Source organism: Leucopleurus acutus (assembly GCF_964270905.1).
Source record: "Leucopleurus acutus genome assembly, chromosome: 2".
Classification (NCBI taxonomy): Eukaryota; Metazoa; Chordata; class Mammalia; order Artiodactyla; family Delphinidae; genus Leucopleurus; species Leucopleurus acutus.
This window is the reverse complement of record NC_139143.1, coordinates 108,044,282-108,066,987: the sequence shown is the minus strand read 5'-3', so window position 1 is coordinate 108,066,987 and position 22,706 is coordinate 108,044,282. Positions and strand designations below refer to the sequence as shown.

At 36.5% G+C, this 22,706-nt stretch overlaps 1 protein-coding gene across 1 annotated transcript in view; it reads right to left on the bottom strand.

Annotated features, from left to right (window-relative positions):
- DPYD (dihydropyrimidine dehydrogenase) overlaps positions 1-22,706 on the bottom strand; it is an 803,004-nt gene that overhangs the window by 15,990 nt on the left and 764,308 nt on the right. The window contains exon 21 of the mRNA XM_082832404.1: positions 6,391-6,534. Coding sequence (XP_082688530.1) covers positions 6,391-6,534 — 144 coding nt within the window. The remainder of the gene's footprint in view (positions 1-6,390; positions 6,535-22,706) is intronic.

Here is a 22,706-nt window from a genome sequence, read left to right as displayed (position 1 = left end):
TTTCCCTCTACTACATTTCTTCTTGTCACTTTCCTTTTGATCTTTCTCAAGTTCAGGGAAGAGTATTCCATATGCCTTGTCCTTAATTTTGAAACCTTTATTCACTCTTCAATTTACCACCTCCTGGATTCTACTTTTCACCACTCCACTGAACCTGCTTAGGCCAAGATAAGCTAAAATATGAAGGTCTGATGTTTATGCTAAGGAGTTTACCTTAAGATCATGCTTAAGATGTGGGAATTTTAAGCAAAGGGTAAAACAATCAGATTTGCATTTAACAAAGAATACTTCATAATAGTTGGAGGATACATTAGATAAGAATGAGAAAAGAAGGTGGGAGGCCAGTTTGTAGAATATTTCAGAATTCCAGGAAAGAATGTATAAAGAACTTCCCTAAGACCTTTGCTGTAGGGAAGAGCAGAAGAGGAAGAGGACATGACAGATAAAAATGGTGGACATTGGTGAATGTCTATGATCCCATTCATGAGTGAGATGAGTCATAGGATGAAATCTAGGCCAAATTTCAGGTTTCTGCTTAGGTAAGAGGGTAGATAGAGTGCTGTTCATTGAGACACAGGACTCAGGAGGAAGATCAGGCTTAGAAGGAATGATAATCAGTTTAGTTTGAAGCACGATGGCCTTTAGGTACCTTGCTTAGACTATCCAGGTGGAGGTATCCAGAAGATAGTGGGTGACACAGGTTTGAAGCATAAAAAGAGGTAGGGATGCAATCCAAAAATGGGCAGAAGACCTAAATAGACATTTCTCCAAAGAAGATATACAGATTGCCATCAAACACATGAAAGGATGCTCAACATCACTAATCATTTGAGAAATGCAAATCAAAACTACAATGAGATATCACCTCACACCGGTCAGAATGGCCATTATCAAAAAATCTACAAACAACAAGTACTGGAGAGGGTGTGGAGAAAAGGGAACCCTCTTGCACTGCTGGTGGGAATGTAAATGGATACAGCCACTATGGAGAACAGTATGGAGGTTCCTTAGAAAACTAAAAATAGAACTATCAATCATACGACCCAGCAGTCCCACTACTGGGCATATACCCTGAGAAAATCATAATTCAAAAGGAGTCATGTACCACAATGTTCACTGCAGCTCTATTTACAATAGCCAGGACACGGAAGCAACTTAAGTGTCCATCAACAGATGAATGGATAAAGAAGATGTGGCACATATATACAATGGAATATTACTCAGCCATAAAAAAGAAACAAAATTGAGCTATTTGTAGTGAGGTGGATGGACCTAGAGATTGTCATACAGAGTGAAGTAAGTCAGAAAGAGAAAAACAAATACCGTATGCTAACACATGTATATGGAATCTAAAAAAAAGGTTCTAAAGAACCTAGGGGCAGGACAGCTATAAAGACGCAGACATAGAGAATGGACTTGAGTACATGGGGAAGGGGAAGGGTAAGCTGGGACGAAGTGAGAGAGTGGCATGGACATATATACACTACCAAATGTAAAACAGATAGCTAGTGGGAAGCAGCCGCATAGCACAGGGAGATCAGCTCGGTGCTTTGTGACCACCTAGAGGGGTGGGATAGGGAGGGTGGGAGGGAGGGAGACACAAGATGGAGGAGATATGGGGACATATGTATATGTATAGCTGATTCACTTTGTTATAAAGCAGAAACTAACACATCACTGTAAAGCAATTATAGTCCAATAAAGATGTTTTTAAAAAAAAAGAGGTAAGGATGGAAGATAGTTGAGTCGATATATAGGAAAACTTTACATGAATCATAAAGGGAAATGATATAGTAAGAAGGAAGCAGAGAGAGGAGTCCAGACACCATTATCATGTTCTCTCTCCACCCTTTTCTCTTATTGTACCCCAACCTGCACCTGGTTCTGTCATGTGAAGCTACATGCTTCCACTTGAACTCATCAATCTTCTCCTCAAGGTCCACCTTCTGCTACCTTTTCCATCTGGTTCATATCAAGAAGAAAAGGGAACTATGTTGACATATTTCAAAGTAAAGAATCAGCACTGTAGTAGAAGAAACATTTTTGTCTTCACAGAAATGTTAAAAGTAGTACTAAGGTCTCGGTTTCAAATAAGGGGCTTATAGCCAAGAATTTTGGACTTTGTCAGAAGGTTTTATTTGTAAAGTTTTTTGTTAAACTCTTCCTTATTAGACAAAGATTTACTTAAGGTATGAAACTTTTTATAGAAATTGGCCATCCTTATTGGAACTTTGTCTAACCCCTTTCTGATTCACTCTTGAAAAGCTTTAGCGAATTCTGAGACACTGAACATTTAAATGTAAAGTAAGTCATGCAATTTATGATACATTTTTTTGTCATTGGATCATAACTTGAGAGAAGGAAGGAGTCACTTTAAAATGCAAATATTGAGATCTTGGAATGGTTGCTTATTTGTGAAAAAAAATTAAAGGTATAGCCATATCTGATACTTTAGAGCAGAACAAATTTTAGATTAATTAAATAATCAAATGTAAATTCCAAAAGAACCAGATGGGGTGAATGCATATAATCTTAAGGCAGAAAAAGCTAAACTAAGCAAATAAAGAAAGGGAGAAATCACAAAACTAGCTTTTGCCAGATATGATTTCATAAAAGTAAAACTTCTGTATGTATATCTAAAAACACCATCATACAGATTATGAGGCAAATGGCAATATATAAAAAGTTTATTAAAAAAATCTATAAAACAAAGATAAATACTACAACAGAAAACTGCTCAAAAGAAATAAGTAACAAATTCTCAAAAGAAGAAATGGTCAAAAATATATTAAAAAATCATGCCCATCTTACTACTATTTAGACATAGGAAATTAAACAAAAAATACTTTTTTGACTATTATATTAGTTAAAATTAAAAATAAATCTATTGTTGATGGGTGTCTAAGAATATGAGTCCTCTCTTACATTTTTTGGCAGAATGTAAATTTGCACATTCTTCCTAGAGGACAATTTGGCACTATGTATCAAAAGCCCTACAATTTCACCCGCAATTTCTCTTGAGGAAACAATAAGAGATCTACACAAAGATTTTTGTACAACAATAGTTATAATAGCATTATTGGTAAAAAATTCTGGAAATAGCCTAAAAATTCAACAATAGGTTAATTTTTAGAAGTTAATAAGTTCATATTATGAAATATTATAAAACCATTAGAGTGATATATAAATAATTATGAGGTTTTTATATAGAAAATTTGAGTATTCTATGTTTATTTTAATGTATTACATTTAGGTTTAGAAAAAGAACTAGAATTTTATAAATCTAAATTTTAATAGTGATTAAGTTGAGGTGGTAGGATTATGGGTAAATTTTAGATAAATCTTTGTGCTTTTAACAGAAACAAAACAAAACAAACAAATGAAACTACAGAAGGTCAGGAGGAGGAAGAAAAGCAGAAAGGAAAAGAGACGTCTTTGTCCAGTGGTCTCCTCTTACAGATCTCTCATTAGATATTTTTCCCAAATCAAGTGATTAGTAGCACAGCGGTGGCAAAAGCCATGTGTCACAATTCCCTTACAAAACGTTATTCTCCTTGTTCTATACTGACACCTTCATCTTCCATGAGCAATCTCTAGGTATATTTCGTATATTTGCTAGAATGGATCCAAACATTTTGGTCCCTATTATGAGCCAATCTTTTCAATCCTAAGCCAACAATTCTCAATTTCACCTCTATCCCCCACTCTACCACTGTTTACTATGTGACTTGATCAAATTATTTAATGCTTTTAATTCCTCAATTTTCTTATCTGTAAAATGAATATAAAGATAGTACCTATCCCAGGTATTGTGAAGATTAAATGAGATAAAACATGTATAGCACTTGGAACAGTATTGGCATATTAGAGCTATTGGTTGCTACATACTTCCATTGGTGCTTTCAGGAGATGAAATTTCTCTCCTACTCTGGAAAATCATACTGGAATATGAGTAAAAGTGAATTTATTAGAGGACAACTGTTCTAATTAAAAATACAATCATACACACACAGAGCTCACTTTTGGTAACAACATCATGACTCTAGCGATCAAGTGTCATCTAACGCCACCACGAATATCTCTGGGACAGGAACAGATCTCTATCTTCCTTCTTCCTCTAAAACATAAGCTCTGTCCCACTCTATAGAGATATAAAGCCTTATAGAAAGCAAGATGAAATGAGCAGTCATTGTCATGGCAAATGTAATTCCTCATTTTCCAGAAATAGTTGCACCTATAACTGGTGAAAATTCCCCATCTCTCTGCAGAAAAACCTCACCATTATCAGCTACCATTATGCTTTCTGACAGGACACACCATATTTCTAGAAATGATAACAGGTATTATAGAATGGGTATAGACACCCTGGGAAGAAAAACAAGGTAGTGGAAAATCCACTGGACATTGAGAAAAATCTACCATAGCAGCCCCTTAATATGTCAGCACTGTTATGGTCTTAGTTATGGGAAGATGGTGTCAATGGTCTCTTGAGGCTTATGTACTGTAACACCAGGGGTACTTCAATTTGGATCATCTCTGAAGTAACAATTTAGGAGAGGAATGTAAGCCTGTAAGATTTCTAATAAGACTCCTCATCTCTCCTTGAGACTTTAAAAAAATGTTTACTTACTTTCCTGACTTCCCAGTTCTTTGGTTTATTTAATTCTGCTGAGTTTGATATTTTATTTGGATTAGTGATCAGATAGCTTTAATTCAACTTCAGCAGGTTTTTTGTTTGTTCTGTTTTTGTTTTGATTCTAGGTTATCAATATATTCCCTGACAGAATAGAAGCCTAAAAAAGGCCACAATGCTTTTATAATCACCTTGCTCTTCCTTTATTTCAAATATAGATAATATTTTTCTTTTGAATTTTGTATACATAAGGAAAAGATGGAGATCTTACATTTATTTCAAATTAATTAAGTAGGAAAAAACAAGCAGGGACAATTCCCACTTAACCCCAAATCATATATTAGTTATAGCCAAAGGGTGGGGGAAATGTGAAGAGTGGAAGGATCTGGCTTCTTCTTTACCATCAGTGTCCAGTTCATCCTTTCAGTATCACACAAATAATTGAAAGGAAACAGCTCAAGAGACTCTTTGGGGCTATTATACTGCTGAAAGTCCCAAGTGTTCACTTTATTTGGAATTATGGCATTGAAGTGCTAGTAGAATTTGTGTTCAGCCACTTCCATATTTCCTTTCAGAGCTCTGAATAACTTAGCCATCTCAACATCGTCTAAATTCCACTGTTTTTAGCATAGGACACATTTCTTCTTTCTCATAGATAGAGGGGATTTTTAAGGGTTCCAACTCCTGTTTGACTACTAAAGAGGAATTTCAAAGAGCTCCTAAGAGTCAGCTTTTCAGCTGATGCTTCAACCAGGAAATGGAGATAGTCACTAAATGGAGAAGAGTAAGTTTCAGTGACTGAAAACCACATTCCTTGATGGTGACTTCAGACAGAATGTGGACCAGTAATACTCTTTTTTTTTTTTTTTAAATTATGATTACTTTAAAATAATTCCATCTTGAGGGAGGTGGGCAGGAGGGAAGTAGGTGTGGCTATAAAAGGGCAAGCTGAGGGATCTTTGTGCTGATGGAACTCATATCTTGACTGTGGTGTGGACACAGGAACCTACCCATGGGGTGAAATTACACAGAACTAAACACACGTGTGTGCTCACACACACAAATGAGTAGAAGTACAACTGGAGAAATCTGAATAAGATCAGTAGATTTTATCTGTGTCATTATCCTTGTTGTGATGCTGTATTACAGTTTTACAACATGCTACCATTGGGGGAAACTGGGTAAAGGGTACATGAGACCTCTCTGTATTATTTCTTACACCTGTATGTGAATCTACATCTTTTTCAAAATAAGAAGTTAAAGAAGAAAAACAAGAAATATAATGCACACATAATTCCATCTTAATGATAATTTTTGATATTATCCAGAAAATAATTTCCTGAAACCCAAATTTGTACAGGCTTTCCCAAGGCTGAAGCAGAGAAAGTTTGTCCAAAATGTAAGGTATCATGTTGATATTGATGGTGCATATTGATAATTTAGTTGTACTGTATGACTAAGATACCTCTTCGATTTAATTAAGATTACAGTAATTTTTAAATGAGTGTAAGAAGACAAAGAATTCACTGTAATATTTTATGGCCTATTTAATACATCCAAAATTTGCATGAAACACATATTTGACAGTGTTCTAAAAAGTATAAAATATACAAATAAAAGAGGCTATCCTGTCACTGCAGACCGAATTTTTAAAACTCTCAATATATTAAAAAAAAAAAAGTGGTACATTTAAACAGGAAATAAACACAAACTAAACAATAAAATAGACATATTTACATATACAGCTTAATCTTTACCTTAATAGTGGGAATAGGCTTTTTGGGGATAAAATGGTTTCTCTCAAGTGGTGGAAAAGTTGCATTTTGTTCTTTCAGTCTAATCTTTTCCTCTGCTATGATTTTCTTGCGCTGCTCAAGATAAGGTCCAAAACTTGGCAGTTTCTAATAGGAAAACACACAAATAAGAAAGTATGTTAGCTCACAGAAGAGAACAATGTGAGGATATAAACACAAATATTATAAACAAACAAATGTGTGTTCTGAGACTGTTTCACATATACTGTAACAAGGTCTTCATTCATTCTTGGACCCTAGTCTTCTACGTAACAGAGTCCATTAATTATTAAAAAGAACACAATAGCACAATACCTTTACCAAATAGGTATGTATTAGATATACAAATATTAATTGAAATACATTTCTAAACAGAGTAAAATTCACAATGGTAAACCAAACCATTCACTTAAAACAATAGCTATTAGTTAAACCATTTGTTTAGTTCATATAGACAGAAGGTGAAACCTATTGATGCTTTTTTTCCTCTTCATCAGGTTTTTAGCACAATATAGACACAGCCTAGTCTCTGACAAATGCTTTTGTCAATAGCAAAGGTACTTTGCCAAAGTTCAAATCTGTATCTCTGTTTTATTGTGTTCAAATTCTTACTACATCTCTTTAAAGATTGTAACTAACGTTGATTGCAGTTTACTGGAATAGCTGAAAAACAAAATGGTAAAAATATTGATTTCTCTGCACAGAAAATAAAGTTTATTTTGCATGAAAGAGGCAAAAATAGAAATGAAAAGCAGAGGAAATATCACAGTGCTTCAACAAACTCCCTCAGTATTCAAAATCACATTATGGAGCTTTAAATCTCAAGGTTATTCAATTGTACTTTACAAAGTTCATTTAGAAAGATACCTGGGTGTCATGGAAAAATGCTAAGTGGTTTCACGTTAACATGAATATGCCCTCATACTATTCATTATCCGACAATTATTTCCTCTTCACTTTGTCCTTCTCTTCTAGAACCTTTGATCTTCACTTTTACTGACATATACTGCTGGTGATAGACACCACTGAATTCCAAATGTTCTGTGTCTGCCTGGAACCTGGAATTGCTAGGTCTCTTTTCAAAGACTGAAAAAATACCACCCGCCGCCCCCGCACCCCCCCCACCCCCCGCCCCCGCCAGCTCTCCTGCAGAATAAAGCAGATTTACCTAGCCAGTGAAGGCTTGGAAAACTACAGCATTCCAAGGTCATCCTGATCTCTGCCCTAGCAAGTAATTAGGTGAAAAAATCACACTTGTTTTAAAACACTGGCCTCTACCTACCAGGTTGCATAACACTCTAGGAAAATGAGTTCTCTGATCCTTTAGAGATGTCACTACAGTAGGTAAACTAAACTGAAACTGTGTTCCAATTTGGCCAAACTGCAACTGAAAATTTATATTAGCAGAAAATATTCATGTGGAACTATCTAAGATTGTTATTTCCATTACCAATTTACTGTAATTATGTCAACAAGTTGAGCAAATAGAAACAATGTTATGAATGCCAAATTAATACACACAATTAAACCAGAACTATATACTTCATCTCTGCACCTTAATGCTTTTCTAAATTACAGTATTTAATGATTACAGTAATATGAAATGATATGACAGAGGGAGAAAATATATGAATATGTTGTATCTATTTTATCATAAAATAAGTGATGCTGTCTTGTTAAAAAGCATAAAATAGAGTCTAAAACAAATCCTCAATATTATCACATATGTAAGCCCTTTTCATGTAGAAAAGATAGTGCTTGCTTGTCCTATTATGAAATGATTCTTTTCCTAGGGCAGATGAGGTGTTACAGATTACACTTGGTGCCAAAGAAATGCCCCGAGGGTCCTTTCTTTGGTGAATGTACGTCCACTTGATATAAACCTTGTCAGAATATCAATCTCCCCACACTTCTCTTACACATCAAGGACACCTCTACCCTAATCTTATATCCTTGAAGATTATTATCAAGACTTGTTAGTGTGAAACACATGACCTCTGAGTCTAGCAGATCCCTCACGATAAAGGCAAGCTCTATGAAAATCTGAACCATCATCCTGATTCCTTGATGGGGCCTTACCTTCCTCAACACTATCTCATTCCACCTAAATGTTCTGTAAAATTATTCAAAAGAAATTATTCTCAGAACTTTTTAATCTATCTTCTTTTAAACATAGACCAGAGGAGATATTTTTTTCCATTTAGATTATTCTTTATCCAAAGAGAAATAAAGCAGTTAAATTTAAACTGTGATGATTTTAAATTGTTCCAATAATGGTAAAAATAATAATAATTAATAATAGGAAATCCCTTGATTCAGAATAGAATACAGCCTGAATAGACACCAACCGCCTGATATTTTCTGTAACTTTTTTGCCGTGGTTGACCACATTTACCATATGTAACTAATGCAGCCTTTCCATAACTAAAGGTGCTACGATTCTAATGTGCTAATCTTTTATAACTAGTCCTAAGGAGAGGTTTTCAATTTAACATAGAGATTCCTATAGGATTTTCTTTGTGTGTGGGTTGAAGAATCAGTGGAAAAAAAAGAAAACTGTTGCCAAAGTTTTCTTTAAATCGAAAGCACACCCACACAGAATATCAGTGACTGCCCCCTCAACGTTCTGCCATTTATCTCCAAATCAAACAGCGTCTATTTTCATGTAGTTTCTCACTGCCATATGGAGATCCCAGAGGCTGAAGTGTTGTACCAGGTTCCAAAACTTCAAGGCTGCCATAGTCACTTTGCTTTCTGCATTAGTGTGAGAAATTTCACTGCTTTTAAAAAATTATTATTACATCGCACGTTAGAATGCCTCTAGGATAGCTGAGAACTGAACATTTGAAAAGTTAAGTTTTCTGCAAATAAAAAGGTCAATTCTCCCTTGCACCAGAGGATCACATATTACATTTAGGCATATGTTTGTGTTCAGATCTTGCCAAAGGAACAAACCAAAGCAAAATAAAAATAAGAAAGAGTGAAGGTGAAGGCAGAGAGGGCCACTGTATATGTGTGCAATCAGCGATGATTAATAAAGCATTTAGTTCAAATCTCTGTCTGAACATATAGTTAATTGATTTCCTATTGCAGGAGGAGAAGCAGCAGGGCCTGACAGGGCCAGCAGCAGGAGCTTTTCCTCTTCATTCATTATTTTCTTGCAGAAAAAGTTGTAGCCTGCAGTAACTCAAAGAGAGCAGTTTTGAGCGTCAAGCTATATTTCTTAAACAAAGGAAAAAGTTCTTTAGGACTCTCGAAAGCTGCTTTGTAACTGATGAGCTGAACAAAGCTCAGAAATGGTGTGGTTTTTGTTTCAATGCTTTCTCCAGGGATTCATCATTGATGAATTTGTCCTCACCAGAAAGCTAAATCCTACTCATTTAAAGATAACAGTATCTCACACTAAAACTGTCTCTGTCCAGATATTAAAAGCATTACACTGCCAATAGAAAAGTGACAACATAATGAATCAACAAGGATACCTTAAGCCAGCAAAGCTTTAGGGTAAAGAGGTCTATCTGGATTATAATTTATTCATGGATCAATCTAAAGGTAATTGAGCATATTATGAAGTAGAAGAGGTTCTTGTTTCTAATAGAAGCAGGCACTAGTATCTTCCCATTTAAATTGCATAATTTTTATGAGAATGGCAGCAAGTTGGCTAATAGCACTGGTCTATAGTGCTGTAGGAGATCAACTCTTATTTTCCTAATCATACTCTCTCATCTGATTTGAAACAATGAGGGCAAGAAAAGTAATTTATTTGATATTCAAATGGTAATAAAAGATAAAATGATTTCAGGTTTATACTTAGTGCAAGATATATATATATGTATATATATAGTGCATATACTGTAAATATATATATACACACACACACACTGAGTGCAATATATATGTGTGTGTATTTTAATTTGTATACATATTTTGCACTCAGTATAAACCTGAAATCCAAATATATATATGTCTCATTTCTGTGTGTATACACTGACAGATTGAAGAATAAATTAGAGGTAAAGGATATAGTATGCTTCACAACTAAGAATTTATTTTATATGTTTTACAAAAACATGTTCACATATGACTTAGTTACACTATCTTTTGTCGTTTATTCAACATATACAATATCAAATGCCTACTCTGGGCCAGGAACTGTCCTTTGCTACATTAAAGGTTGAATAATTTCCATACGTAATGTGTGTAATTATCATTGCAACTAATTTTATAAGTATCTCTTGTCATTCATTGAGGGGTACTGTCAGGCTGAATTATATGTCAAGTATATCTGGTTATTGCAGTTATCTAAAGTCATTGTATACAAAGCTCCTTGGAAAACTATTTAATCTCAATCAAATGACCACCAAAGAGAAAAGTGAAGAAAACAAACTTTCAAAGAGTTGATCTTTAACAAAACTCAGAAAGGCAACGGAGTACTCTTGGATATCTAAAATAAAAAATGCAGGGCTTCCCTGGTGGCGCAGTGGTTAAGAGTTCGCCTGCCGATGCAGGGGACACGGGTTCGTGCCCCGGTCCGGGAGGATCCCACATGCCGCGGAGCGGCTGGGCCCGTGAGCCATGGCCGCTGAGCCTGCGCGTCTGGAGCCTGTGCTCCGCAACGGGAGAGACCACAACAGTGAGAGGCCCCAGGAGCACGATGGCTGGGAACCTGGGTTCTCTGAGTGTGTTCCTAGCACACCCTAATTTCAGTCACTGTGCACTTGGCTTGATGCAAGGAAGTATGGGAGACAGAGATGAGAGGTCTCTGTTCTGTTCTGTCTGAATTCAGTTACTTTTCTTCTTCCCTTCCTTCAATTATGACAGTAATCACTTACATTTGATCCTGATTTTTATTCCAAAATCTGCTTTCACATGGCTTACATTCAGAAACTCAGATTTTCCCCATGAATAACTGGCTTGTAATACTTAATCACTGATATAACAGTAAGCCATTTTTCATGATATTATCAGATTTGGACAGTGGAAAACAATAAGAAGACAAAGAGAGAAGGACCATCTGTACATTATATTACCATAGTACTATGTAGTGCCCAGTGGTACACATTGGGACACTGGAGTAGGACATGCAAAATATATGAAATTAATGAAATATAAGTCTTAGTTTAACCTGATAAATTTAAGTGGACAACTTCTGATCAAAAATGCAATGTCTATAGCAGTCAAAAGCAAAGATAACTCATGCTTCATAGTGAAAGCAGAAAGCCAGCATTTGCATAGTGGTTAGGATACTGATTTAGAAGTCAAATTTGCATTAAAATCAGTTTTACACTCATTACCTGTGTGACTATGAGCCAATTACTTAACCATTCTGCTACTAATTTTCCTTATCAATGAAATGAGAATGATAGTATCTAACTCACGATACATTTGATGCTCGGTATAAGCGTTAAAATGGAATAATTGTAAAGTGCATGCCTGCCAATTTATTCCCACAAGCCTTAACTGCTTATGTTGCATTGTGTACCAGGCTCTGTATTTCCACATTTGCTCATGCTAGAACGAGCCCGCCCTGTCTTTTTTACCTGGTACATGCCCATTTGGCATTTTCCTCTCAACTTGGTATTCACAGCATTGAAGTAATGTCCTTTACTGACTCCCCTCTGTCCGCAGTGTTAGGGGGACCTTGCAGTGCTGCAGAGCACTCTGGGCACTTTTTAGCCTTGCACTTATGCCACTGCCTTATCACTATTAGCGTCTGCCTCCATCTTCTCCACTTGAGGTCCTAGTTAGTTTTTGATCCAGCACATAACAGGTACTCAATATGTTTCCCCCCCCCCTTGTTTTTGGCTTGTTGCTTAGCTTTTTCCTCAATAGGTTTTTCAAAACTTGAAAAATTATTGAATGAATGCATGCATGAATATCTTGAATGTATTTTAAAAATCCCGCTGGTTGTTTGAAATGTCAGGCAATCCCAAACAATTACTTTCAGAAAGAAATTAAGTTACAGAAATAAGTTCTTTAAAATTAAAAATTATACTTACACAACAGCTGTGATTCATAAATTTAAAAAAAAGACACTTGTAGAGTGCAAGACACTTACAATTTATATATAAAAGACAATCTGTCTCCTTAAAGAGCCTGTCGTTAATAACAATTGCAATACTCCAAGACAGAGGCTGTGGCAGAGGTGCCCCAGGATGTCAGATGAACAATGACAATGTGCACCTGACCCCGGCTGAGAGGACAGAACTTTTCTAGAAATGACATCCGAGCTGAGTTCTGAAGGATAGGGTGAAAGTCGGTTGGCAAGTAGTGAAGTTGGAGGTGTGAGGGTCAGGAAAGGGGAGGAAAATCCTCCAAGTGGAAGAAACACCAGAGAGAGAAGGGCGATACTTTGGAAGAGATGCTGGGGAGCCAGCAGACTGCTGACCCTCTGCTCTGTGTTTAATAAGATACAAAGGGTGAGCAGCTTCTTCCGTGAAGGGGAAGCAGAGCACATTTTGTTGTGAAGTGATAAAGTCGGGATGTATGTTAGGGAGAATGTCAACCAAGAGAAGAAAATCTAACATGAATGGAATGCCAGCAAAGGATGAAGGAGATAAGACTTGCTTTTTTGCCAAGGACTGTGCACGTGCTGGAGCTGCAAAGACAACTAGGAGGTCGTTCTTTCCAAAAGCAGTTTATGGCCTGTAGGAGGACTGACTCATATTCAATGGAACTGAGGTGAGAACATTATTGTTTTATATTGAAATATCATTTAAATGATGTATAGCAGATTCCTCTAAATAAATAAACTTCATTGCTTAAAGCGATAACTTTTAAAGCAATATCTTTAGCTTGGAGTTCGGGAGATTAAGCCCTGATGGCATGATTGAAGAGAAACAAAACCAAAGAGATGGTCAAACAACTACGCATGAGAAATGCAGAAGAATTTTGAAACAGAGACGCAAGAGGGAAGAGATATGGGGATATATGTATATGTTTAGCTGATTCACTTTGTTATAAAGCAGAAACTAACACACCATTGTAAAGCAATTATGCTCCAAAAAAGATGTTAAAAAAAAAAAAAAGAAAGCAGAGAGGAGAGGGAAGAGGAACGTGCATGAAGAGAAGGAAAAGCGAGAGATATAGAGGGAGAAGAGCCTATTGATGTGATGACGGGAGTACTTCTATAAAGAGGAAGCGTTAATATCCAATTTTAAGCAATCCAAATCCTTCTCTATGACCCCTAAAACTTTAAAAACGTCTCCTACCCACTTACATATCCTGGAGAGAAATTTGGAAGAAAGTCGGGGAAATAGGGTTGAGTTTCATGCTTGGATTGGTATATAGCTCAAAGAATAGAGACCAACGAGAGACAGGATTTGAGGGAGATTCAGAAATCAGTGGGAATAGGAAGTTACTGCCAGAAGTGACATAGAGAACATAATCTCTAGGAATTTTGTAGTAATATCCAGAAGGATGGGACTGGTTGACCTCAGCTGACATTTGGGTTATGTAGGTAATTATAAGGAAGAAAGGGATAAGCAGAGGAAGAGATGCACAGTTTGATGTAACCCTGATTTAATGAGCAATTAATTCCAACTAAGAGACTTCTTAGTGAAGGAGGAATTTAAATTGTGATGAAAGATTATAAAAGGGAGAAATAGTGTGTGGTGTTGGAAAGGGGGGTAAAAAGAGAAAGGAATGGATGAGTAAAGGGTTGAAACATTAAGAAACTACAGAATGAACTTATTCTTACATGACTAAAACAGAGTAAGTGTCTGAGGAATAGTAGCAGGTAAAGCTGGGAAATCTATGAAGGGCTCTGAATTCTGCGCAAAGCAGTTTGGATTTTTATTCTTCAGGGTGTAGGGAAACACCAGATATTTGAAAATATGTAATCAGGTCTTTGTGGTGGCAGAAAGAAGGATGAATTTTGGGTAGGTGCTTTGGCAAAAAGAGGAGAATGATCCAGAATGTTGGAGATAGGATTCTGGTTGTAGCAGAAAAGGGAAATAGATGACATAACATTTTTTAAAAGATTATACAGTACTCTGGAAAATAGAGAGCCAATACTGACTACACATCCCAACTCCAACAGTACAAGTTGATTTTCACTCCCTCACAACCCACCAGCTGCTGCACCGCTGCTCTGACAGTGACTCCTGCCTGAAACCACCTAGCTTCCATTCTTTCTGACACAGAACCCTCTCTGAAAATCTTCTGTCTCTACCTCTTTGCTACTCATCTTTCTGCAAATGACCCCTCCTCTCTCATCATCCCCTGCTCAATCAGAGTCTCCAACATTTTCAAAATCACATGGGAACTGTGTTCACGGGTGGCTGCATAGGCTGTGAACTACAGAAGAGTTACACCTTAGTGAAAATGAGCATAAAACAGTGGTGGTAGGGAACCTGGGAAGGATGAAATAGGATTTGTTTTTCTTTCCTTGCATTCTGGAGGACTCCTGCTTGTGTTTTGTAGTGATGATGAATTGGGGCAGAAGTGAAGGAAATCAACTTCCTCAACAATAGCTCTAGTGAGAGGGGATTGTAAGTTCTATACAGGAAGGAACTGCACCATCATTATCAAAATTATCAAAATCAGCATATTTATTGAGCATCGCTATACACCAAGACCTTTGCAAAGCGCATGAGTACCTAATCTCTTCTTCATTGCAACCCCATGAGGTGGGTATTGTTCTTGTCCCCTTTTACAGATGAGAAAACTGAGGTTCAGAAAGGCTAAATAACTTGCTCCAGTTTTCACTTATTAATAAATGGCAGAGCCAGGATTCAAATCCCAGTCTGCCAGATGCTAGACTCTCTGCTACGCTGTCACTCATATTTCGATGTAGTACTTACAAAGTTTATTAAATGAGTATTTAATGTATTCTTGATTGCTATAAAGAAGCATACTACACACATATTCCATTCCTTGAAATCTATGCTTCCTGTTTTTCTTTTTCCACAAACTGTGAAGCGGAAAACACCTCACACAGTAGACATCATTAAAGAAAATGCTGAACACATACCATGCAAAATATCTGTATTAGTTTAGTCCTGTATATTACTGGCCTCAAGTTTAATGAGCTCAAGTTAATACAGGTGAAAGGCCAGAGTGTTACATGTAGCGGTTAATGAAATACCATAGAGATGCTGAGAAAATGATTAGCAGCCAAATGTGAATTTAATATACTTCATTCTCAAGATGCAACGCCCCGTGGGAGGCATCTTTCTGGGGGAAATAATGTGGTATATTGGAAGTAGCACTTGCTTCCGAGTTGGGAGATGGGGCTCCGATCTTAGTCTTGCTATCAGCTCTTCTTGTGACCTATGACAGTGCAGTGACTCCCTCTTAGTCTCAGTTCTCTTCTCTGTAAAATGAGGAGGTTGGACCAGATAATTTATAAGGTTCCTTCCAGTGTGTCATTTTGTTTTGTTTTCAAATTCAGTTAGAAATCCTCAGGGTTTATGCCCAGGTAGCATCACATAGTCTGTGGATGAAACATTGGACTGAGTCATAAATTATATTAATATATACCTCTTTCCCTCCTATTTAGCTATAGAACATTCTGAATCTGTTGAAGCTGTAAAATATAGATATTATAAATAATGTTTATCAAACTCCTAAGGTTGGAGTTAAACTGTTTTAGACTTCATCAGTACAACCACAGATAGCATTGCTATTTTATCTCGTTATTAAATAATGAAATCTGTATAGATAATTAACAGAAATAAAAACAATTTTAAAAAGAAAGCTATTATAACCTGTATAAATTGGGAAATTCCTACGATCACAACTAACACTACACTGTAATTATCTTTACGAAGTTTGATGTCTAGTTACAAACTCACCTGAGACACACTCTATATAAAATCAACTACACACATATTAGGAGTAGATATAAGTGATAACAGGCATGAAATTGCCAAGTGAGTAAGGTTAAAACGCAAATACACTTCAACTGCATTTGTGTATATTCAAAGTTTTAGGTTGTTAAAGGAAAATAGGGCCTTCTACTAAAGCAGTGCAATATACAGAATGGTCACTCGTCTTGGGATGCAGAGACTAAGACACTTAGTTTCTAGGACGAATCACCTGCCCTCTGTGAGCCTCAGTTGTCATCTGTGTAAAACAGAAATAACAATGACCATCCTTCCTCCCTACTCTTCATAATTGTTTGAAATAGGAAGGCACTAATAGATTACTAAAATACAGCTTTTACCATTTTAAAAACTATAAAGCAGCATAGAACCCAAGTGTTATTTTAATATGAATATAATTTATGCTCAATATGATAAACAATATAAAGATGAAGTATGCTGAATTATAAAAATGTCACAAAATACTAGCTACACATGAAGAAAGACTTCCTGAGCTATAGTTCTTCCAATGCTTTAGGACGACTCGAATGAAATAATTGGCTTTTGAAATCCACCTTCAAAATGCTACTGCTTTCATGGCTAAACATTGCATAGAATGTCAAGTGCAAACACCAGTAAGGGAAAATGGAATAAAAATTACTTCATTCAATGGTGTGGAAGCAAAGGAAAACAGAAAAATGCTGTGATGAAGAAAATGGGACTGCTATCAATATGAAAAAAGCATTCAGGATTCAGGCTATATTTGGAGCCAGAGTAGAAGATGAATCAATCTTTTCCATATTTATTCAATATGATACCTAGTATTTCCCTACACAAGAAACACCTGGATGACTGCTTTAAGCCTTCTTACCTCAAAGTGTGGCACAAGACAAAAACTGTTACATTTTGATCCAATCAAAACTATTTGGAGTTACATTTCAGGACATACTGGAAAAAAGGATCATCATTTTGAAAGTCAATTTTTAGGGTTTCTATGCTAAGCAGGAGATTCATACTGGAGAGAAAATAAAAGTAAGTGCAAGTTTTTAGTTGAAAGGAAAAGGCTTTTCTAACATAGTTAATTACCATGCTAGTAGGAAGTATTTAACATGGGAAAAGAATCTTTTATATGCGTGGCAAAGTTCTCCATAAACAATAGCTTCTGCATACAGAATAGAAAACACTAGCTAACATCTATCTGTAACATCAGACTCATATCCAAACCTAGGTCACTACAAAAGGCAATCCTTGCCCCACAGATTTGGATTTTCCTCTCTGTCTCTCTTCTACATCACTTTCTAAACTATAATACAATTATTTATGTATTTTCTATTTTTCTGAATAGATCATAAACATTTTGAGAACAGGATACTTTTTTTTTTTTTTTTTTTTTTGCGGTACGCGGGCCTCTCACCGCTGTGGCCTCTCCCGTTGCGGAGCACAGGCTCCGGACGCGCAGGCTCAGCAGCCATGGCCCACGGGCCCAGCCGCTCCGCGGCACGCGGGATCCTCCCGGACCGGGGCACGAACCCGCGTCCCCTGCATCGGCAGGCAGACCCTCAACCACTGCGCCACCAGGGAAGCCCGAACAGGATACTTTTTAAACATGTTTTATCATTCCTCTTAATTCTTTACATATAGTTGGCTTTAATTAAATATTTGATGAATGAATGAAGGATTAAAATCAACAGAAAGCTGTGCTGACAAGAAATTTCAGCTAACCATATGTGGTCACAGCTTAATGATGACAATAAGTGATCTAGTCTAAACACTTTTCATATAAAATATTCAGAAAGATTCTCTCTATGCACAATGCTGGGCAAGAGTGGGATTGATCTAATGCCTAATGACCAGGCAAATACAATTTTGCCTGGTCCATAATATTGCATAATCCAATATCTGATAATAACAGGGAATTGTAAAAACAGATAGCATTTGTAGTGATAAGGTATTGCAAGGTATAATTCCAGCAATCAATTTAGATTCAATGGCTTAGAGCTCAATACAAATAATTTCTTTGTATTTTCCAGGTTCTTTGTTTAAAGTTTTCTATCAAGAAAATAGTAATGACCAACTATTTCATTTTCCTATTCATAACAAAAAAATCAAACAACAAAACATTTTATAGACCATAGTTACAAAAACCATTATTTTATTAAAAGTTTACTTTGAACAATTGTGAATCTAGGCAATTATCACATTAAGTCAAATACTCAGCTTCAGGGAAAGAATAATCCACTTGATTCTGTGGCCTTTACAAAGGCCATATGGCTATGCAGTACATGCTACTGTTCTTGTGACCCCCTACCGCAGCCATTGGCTGCCATAGTCTTTTATAAAGATGAGCCTAATTCTTTGCATTGGCTAATACCACAAAATGAGGACAGCAGTCAACGAAACCAGCCATTAGTACCTAATTTTCTGAGCTTCATCAGACATCAGCCAATTGTTGAATATCACATGTCCTAAGAAGCATTAACACCAAACTCTAAAACTCTTATGTAGCTCTAAATTTCTAAAACCATGAAACAATAGCGGTTATGGTTTTAGAAATTGTTTTTGTGTATTATCTCAATTTCCACAATAACATAATTATTATAATATTGCTGAAACTTGAGGCCCACAGATGTGGCAAACACTTAATGCCCAAGTCCACATAACAGTAGGCAGCAGAGTAAACTCAAACCTAGGTCTCCCAACTCCAAGCTTAGCCCCTTCTCCTCTCTATTGACTGGCCATGTCCTTCCCAAGCTTTTTAGCTGCTATTTCGCCAAAAATTATTGTATGTTTTTTGGCATTTGACCAAGGGAAAGATCTAATAAAATGTGTTCTTGTGGAAGGCTCATTCTATGTGCTAAGTATTGAAGATATAACAGAGGGCAAAAGATATGATCCCTATCCTCAAGGAGTCTGTAGTAGTTTGTCATGTAATAGAATTAAACATAAATAAATAATCCTATGAATACATACAATAGTTATCACAATTTTCAATGATATATAGTTATCTGATTATTTGTTTAAAGTCTAATCCTATCCGACAACAACCTCTAACCCTTTGCTTTACTCACCAGGCAAAATCTTAGCCCGTATTTAACCCAATTATCCAGCTAGTCTATATTTACACTTGAAAACTGAATATGGCTCGAGAATATGACTGCTCCCCATTTCCCATATGGGCACTAAGTACCCAATAAGCCTTGGTTGGTACGGTACCACTGTCATTCTTTTTTTTTTTTTTTTTTTAGCGGTACGTGGGCCTCTCCCGTTGCGGAGCAACAGGCTCCGGATGCGCAGGCTCAGCGGCCATGGCTCACGGGCGCAGCCGCTCTGCGGCATGTGGGATCTTCCCGGACCCGGGCACAAACCCGTGTCCCCTGCATCGGCAGGCGGACTCTCAACCACTGCGCCACCAGGGAAGCCCACCACTGTCATTCTTGAACTTTCTCACTACAAAATGACATTCTTATACCTTCTTCTTTCTCCTAAAAACTAAACTGCCACTCCTTCTCATTGTTAGTTGATGATCTCGGTTAAAGATCATTACATTATTGGTTAACATTTTTGAAGTAATTGTTCTAAATTTTATAAATCCACCTCATCTGTACTATCATCCTTCATCTTTTCTTCTTGCTATGATGGGAAGTGTCCTGGTTCTTTCAAAGGCTCCACTGAGGGCTCTATCTCACATCTGCCTGGTCATCCAAAGGAATGTGCCTCTGTAATTTTTATCTCTGCCCACCCCATGATTCACTCTCACTTTTAAAAAGTATTCCATTAACACACAAATGTGGTTTAATCTCTCATCCTGAAAACAAATACATAAAACAAATAAAATAACTCCTTTGAATCTACAGCCGCTTCTAGGTATTATTTATCTACTGCCTTTTAAATTTCTTTTAAGAATGGTTAATCGTGTCTGTCCTCACACCCTCACCTCCCATTTACTCCTCAGTATACTTTTGTCAGGAATTTGTCCTCCATTCCAAACCATGGAAATGCTTTGGTAATGAGGTCAACGAACACCTTTATTTCTCAAATTACATGGCCACATTTTTGTACTCATTTTATCTCTGAGAAATATTCAACCTAGGTAAGCCCTCCCTCCTTCTTAAAATACTACCCTTCTTTTCCTCCTACATCACTTCTGTATTTCTTTTGCTGGTTAAATCTTTCTTTGTGAAACTTAGAATATCCAAGGCTCAGTCCTAGCCACTCTTTTTTCCCCCTCTGTTGACATACTCTTTCCAAGTGATTTAATCTTGTCTTATGGCCTTAAATATCATTTAAACTGTGGCTTTCAAATTTATAGCTCCAGTTCTATTCTTTAAACTGAGCTCTAGACTCTTATGTCCAGCACCTTAATTAACATATTTAATTAAATGTTGAGAAGCAATCTCAAAACTTAACATGTCTTAAGTAGATTCCTTGTTATTTCACTCCAAATAGGTTTCTTTTCTAATCTTTCCCATCTCAGATAATGGAGTGACTGCTCACCCATTTGCTCAAGTAAAAACCCTAGGGTTATTATGGTTTCTTTCTTTCCCTTACCATCCTGCGTAGATTGATCCTTCAGCAAAACATCCAGGCTCCACCCCCAACACACATCCCCAAACTCCCCACTTCTCACCATCTTCATTGATACGGCACTAGCCTAAGGCTTCACTGTCTCTCACAGTGAACATGGCAATAGCCTCCTAACTGATCTGCCTGCTTTCTCTTTTGACTTGATATAATGTATTCTCCACATAGTTACCAGAGCAGTTATCTCAAACACAAATGAGAACAGGTCACTCCTCTGCTTAAAATTCTCCAATGGTTTCCCAGCGCACTTAAAATAAAATCTAAAAGCTTCACAATGATTGCAGATTTATCTGGTCCCCAACTACTTCTTCAGTTTTCTTTTTTACTGTTCTCCTCTTAATTCACTATACTGCAGGCACACTGGTCTTGCTTTTCTTAAGTGTTATAAATTCCTATAGCCTTAGGGACTTTGCAGTTAAAGTAGGCCCTCCAAATCACACTCTGCGTATCTCCCTTTTAATAATAATCCTATAATTAATTAATTAATAAGTTCATTTCTCCATCCTCTCTAAAAGGCATGAACTACCAGAATAGGTTGTTCATCAATCTCATTCACTGATGTTTGCCCAGAACCTTGAACCCTGACTGACTCGTTGTATATTCTTAGTGAATGAAGGTACTGGGTGGCAGTATATTTAGGATAAACAGTGCAGTCCTTGAACTGAGCTTGGCTTCCAATCCTGGTTCCATTATTTACTAGGTTTTTGACCTAGTCAAATTTTGCTTAACCTTCATATTATCTCAGCTGCCTCATTCATACAATGGGAATAACATTTCATAGGGTTGTAGTAAGGATTATATAATGTATACACTGTATATAAAATGATGCTAGAGCTTTGTGCATAGCAGGCACTTAATAAATGTTAGTCCTTGTCTTCAACATCATCATTATTACAGAAATTCCAGCAGTGTATTATAGTTTTTTCAATTATTATCTTACATGTGCTTTAGCATATTTTGCTATGGGCTTACCATTACCCTAGAATTAACATTCCCCTCCCTCCAGTAAACTATTTTTCCATCTTTTACAAGGAAAGTCAATGGATTAACATCATGTTTTACATGAAGGAAAATTGTTTATTTCACATCCAGACTGCATACCCTCTATAAAGTAAGAATTGCTCGCATAGTTATATAATTTTATGCTCCACATGTTTAAGTAAGTAAAAGTAAGGAAATGAAGATTTGATAGTTGCGAAGTAAATGTAAACACTAGTGCTTAAAGAATGAAGCCAAGCCCTAAAGTGAATGCTGTCATCTGTAGGGGTTGGGGAAAGATCCTAAGATCTGAGCCCATTACCGTGCTACTTCACGAACATCTGGCAGTCTGTCACTTCACAGGCAACAACATCTTCTCTAAACAGAAGAGACTTGAATTCATCAGGGAATCCCATAGTACAGTATATGCTTAACTTAAGTACCTGCTTTCCGTGATTTCCATAGATTATCATATTCATGACACTGTGGAGTGAAAGCATTCTTCTCACTCTCTAACCAGAACATGAAAAAGAAATTAAAACATTGGCAGGCACTTTGTCTCCAGTTTGTTGGACAAGTAAGAAAAGGACTGTCTACCCATTTATGTAAATGAAATTCTGTCAACTCAGCGCATTTTAAAAAGATGACAGCTGTCTGTCTATTAATAAATACCTGACAAGATAACAATTACATTTGGAGTTGACTGTTTTTTCTTTCAATAAATGTAGGTCAGTGGGTATTTTTAAGATTTTATTTAAAATAAATTTCAAACCCCAATAACTTTCCCCCTCATTTCCATTAAACCAGAAAGAGATTTCAACATGTACATTCTTGCTTTCTTAGCAGTGGTTTCAGAACATAATGGTCAAAGCCTTTTTTAATATATATAACTATGAAATTAAATACATATGAGCT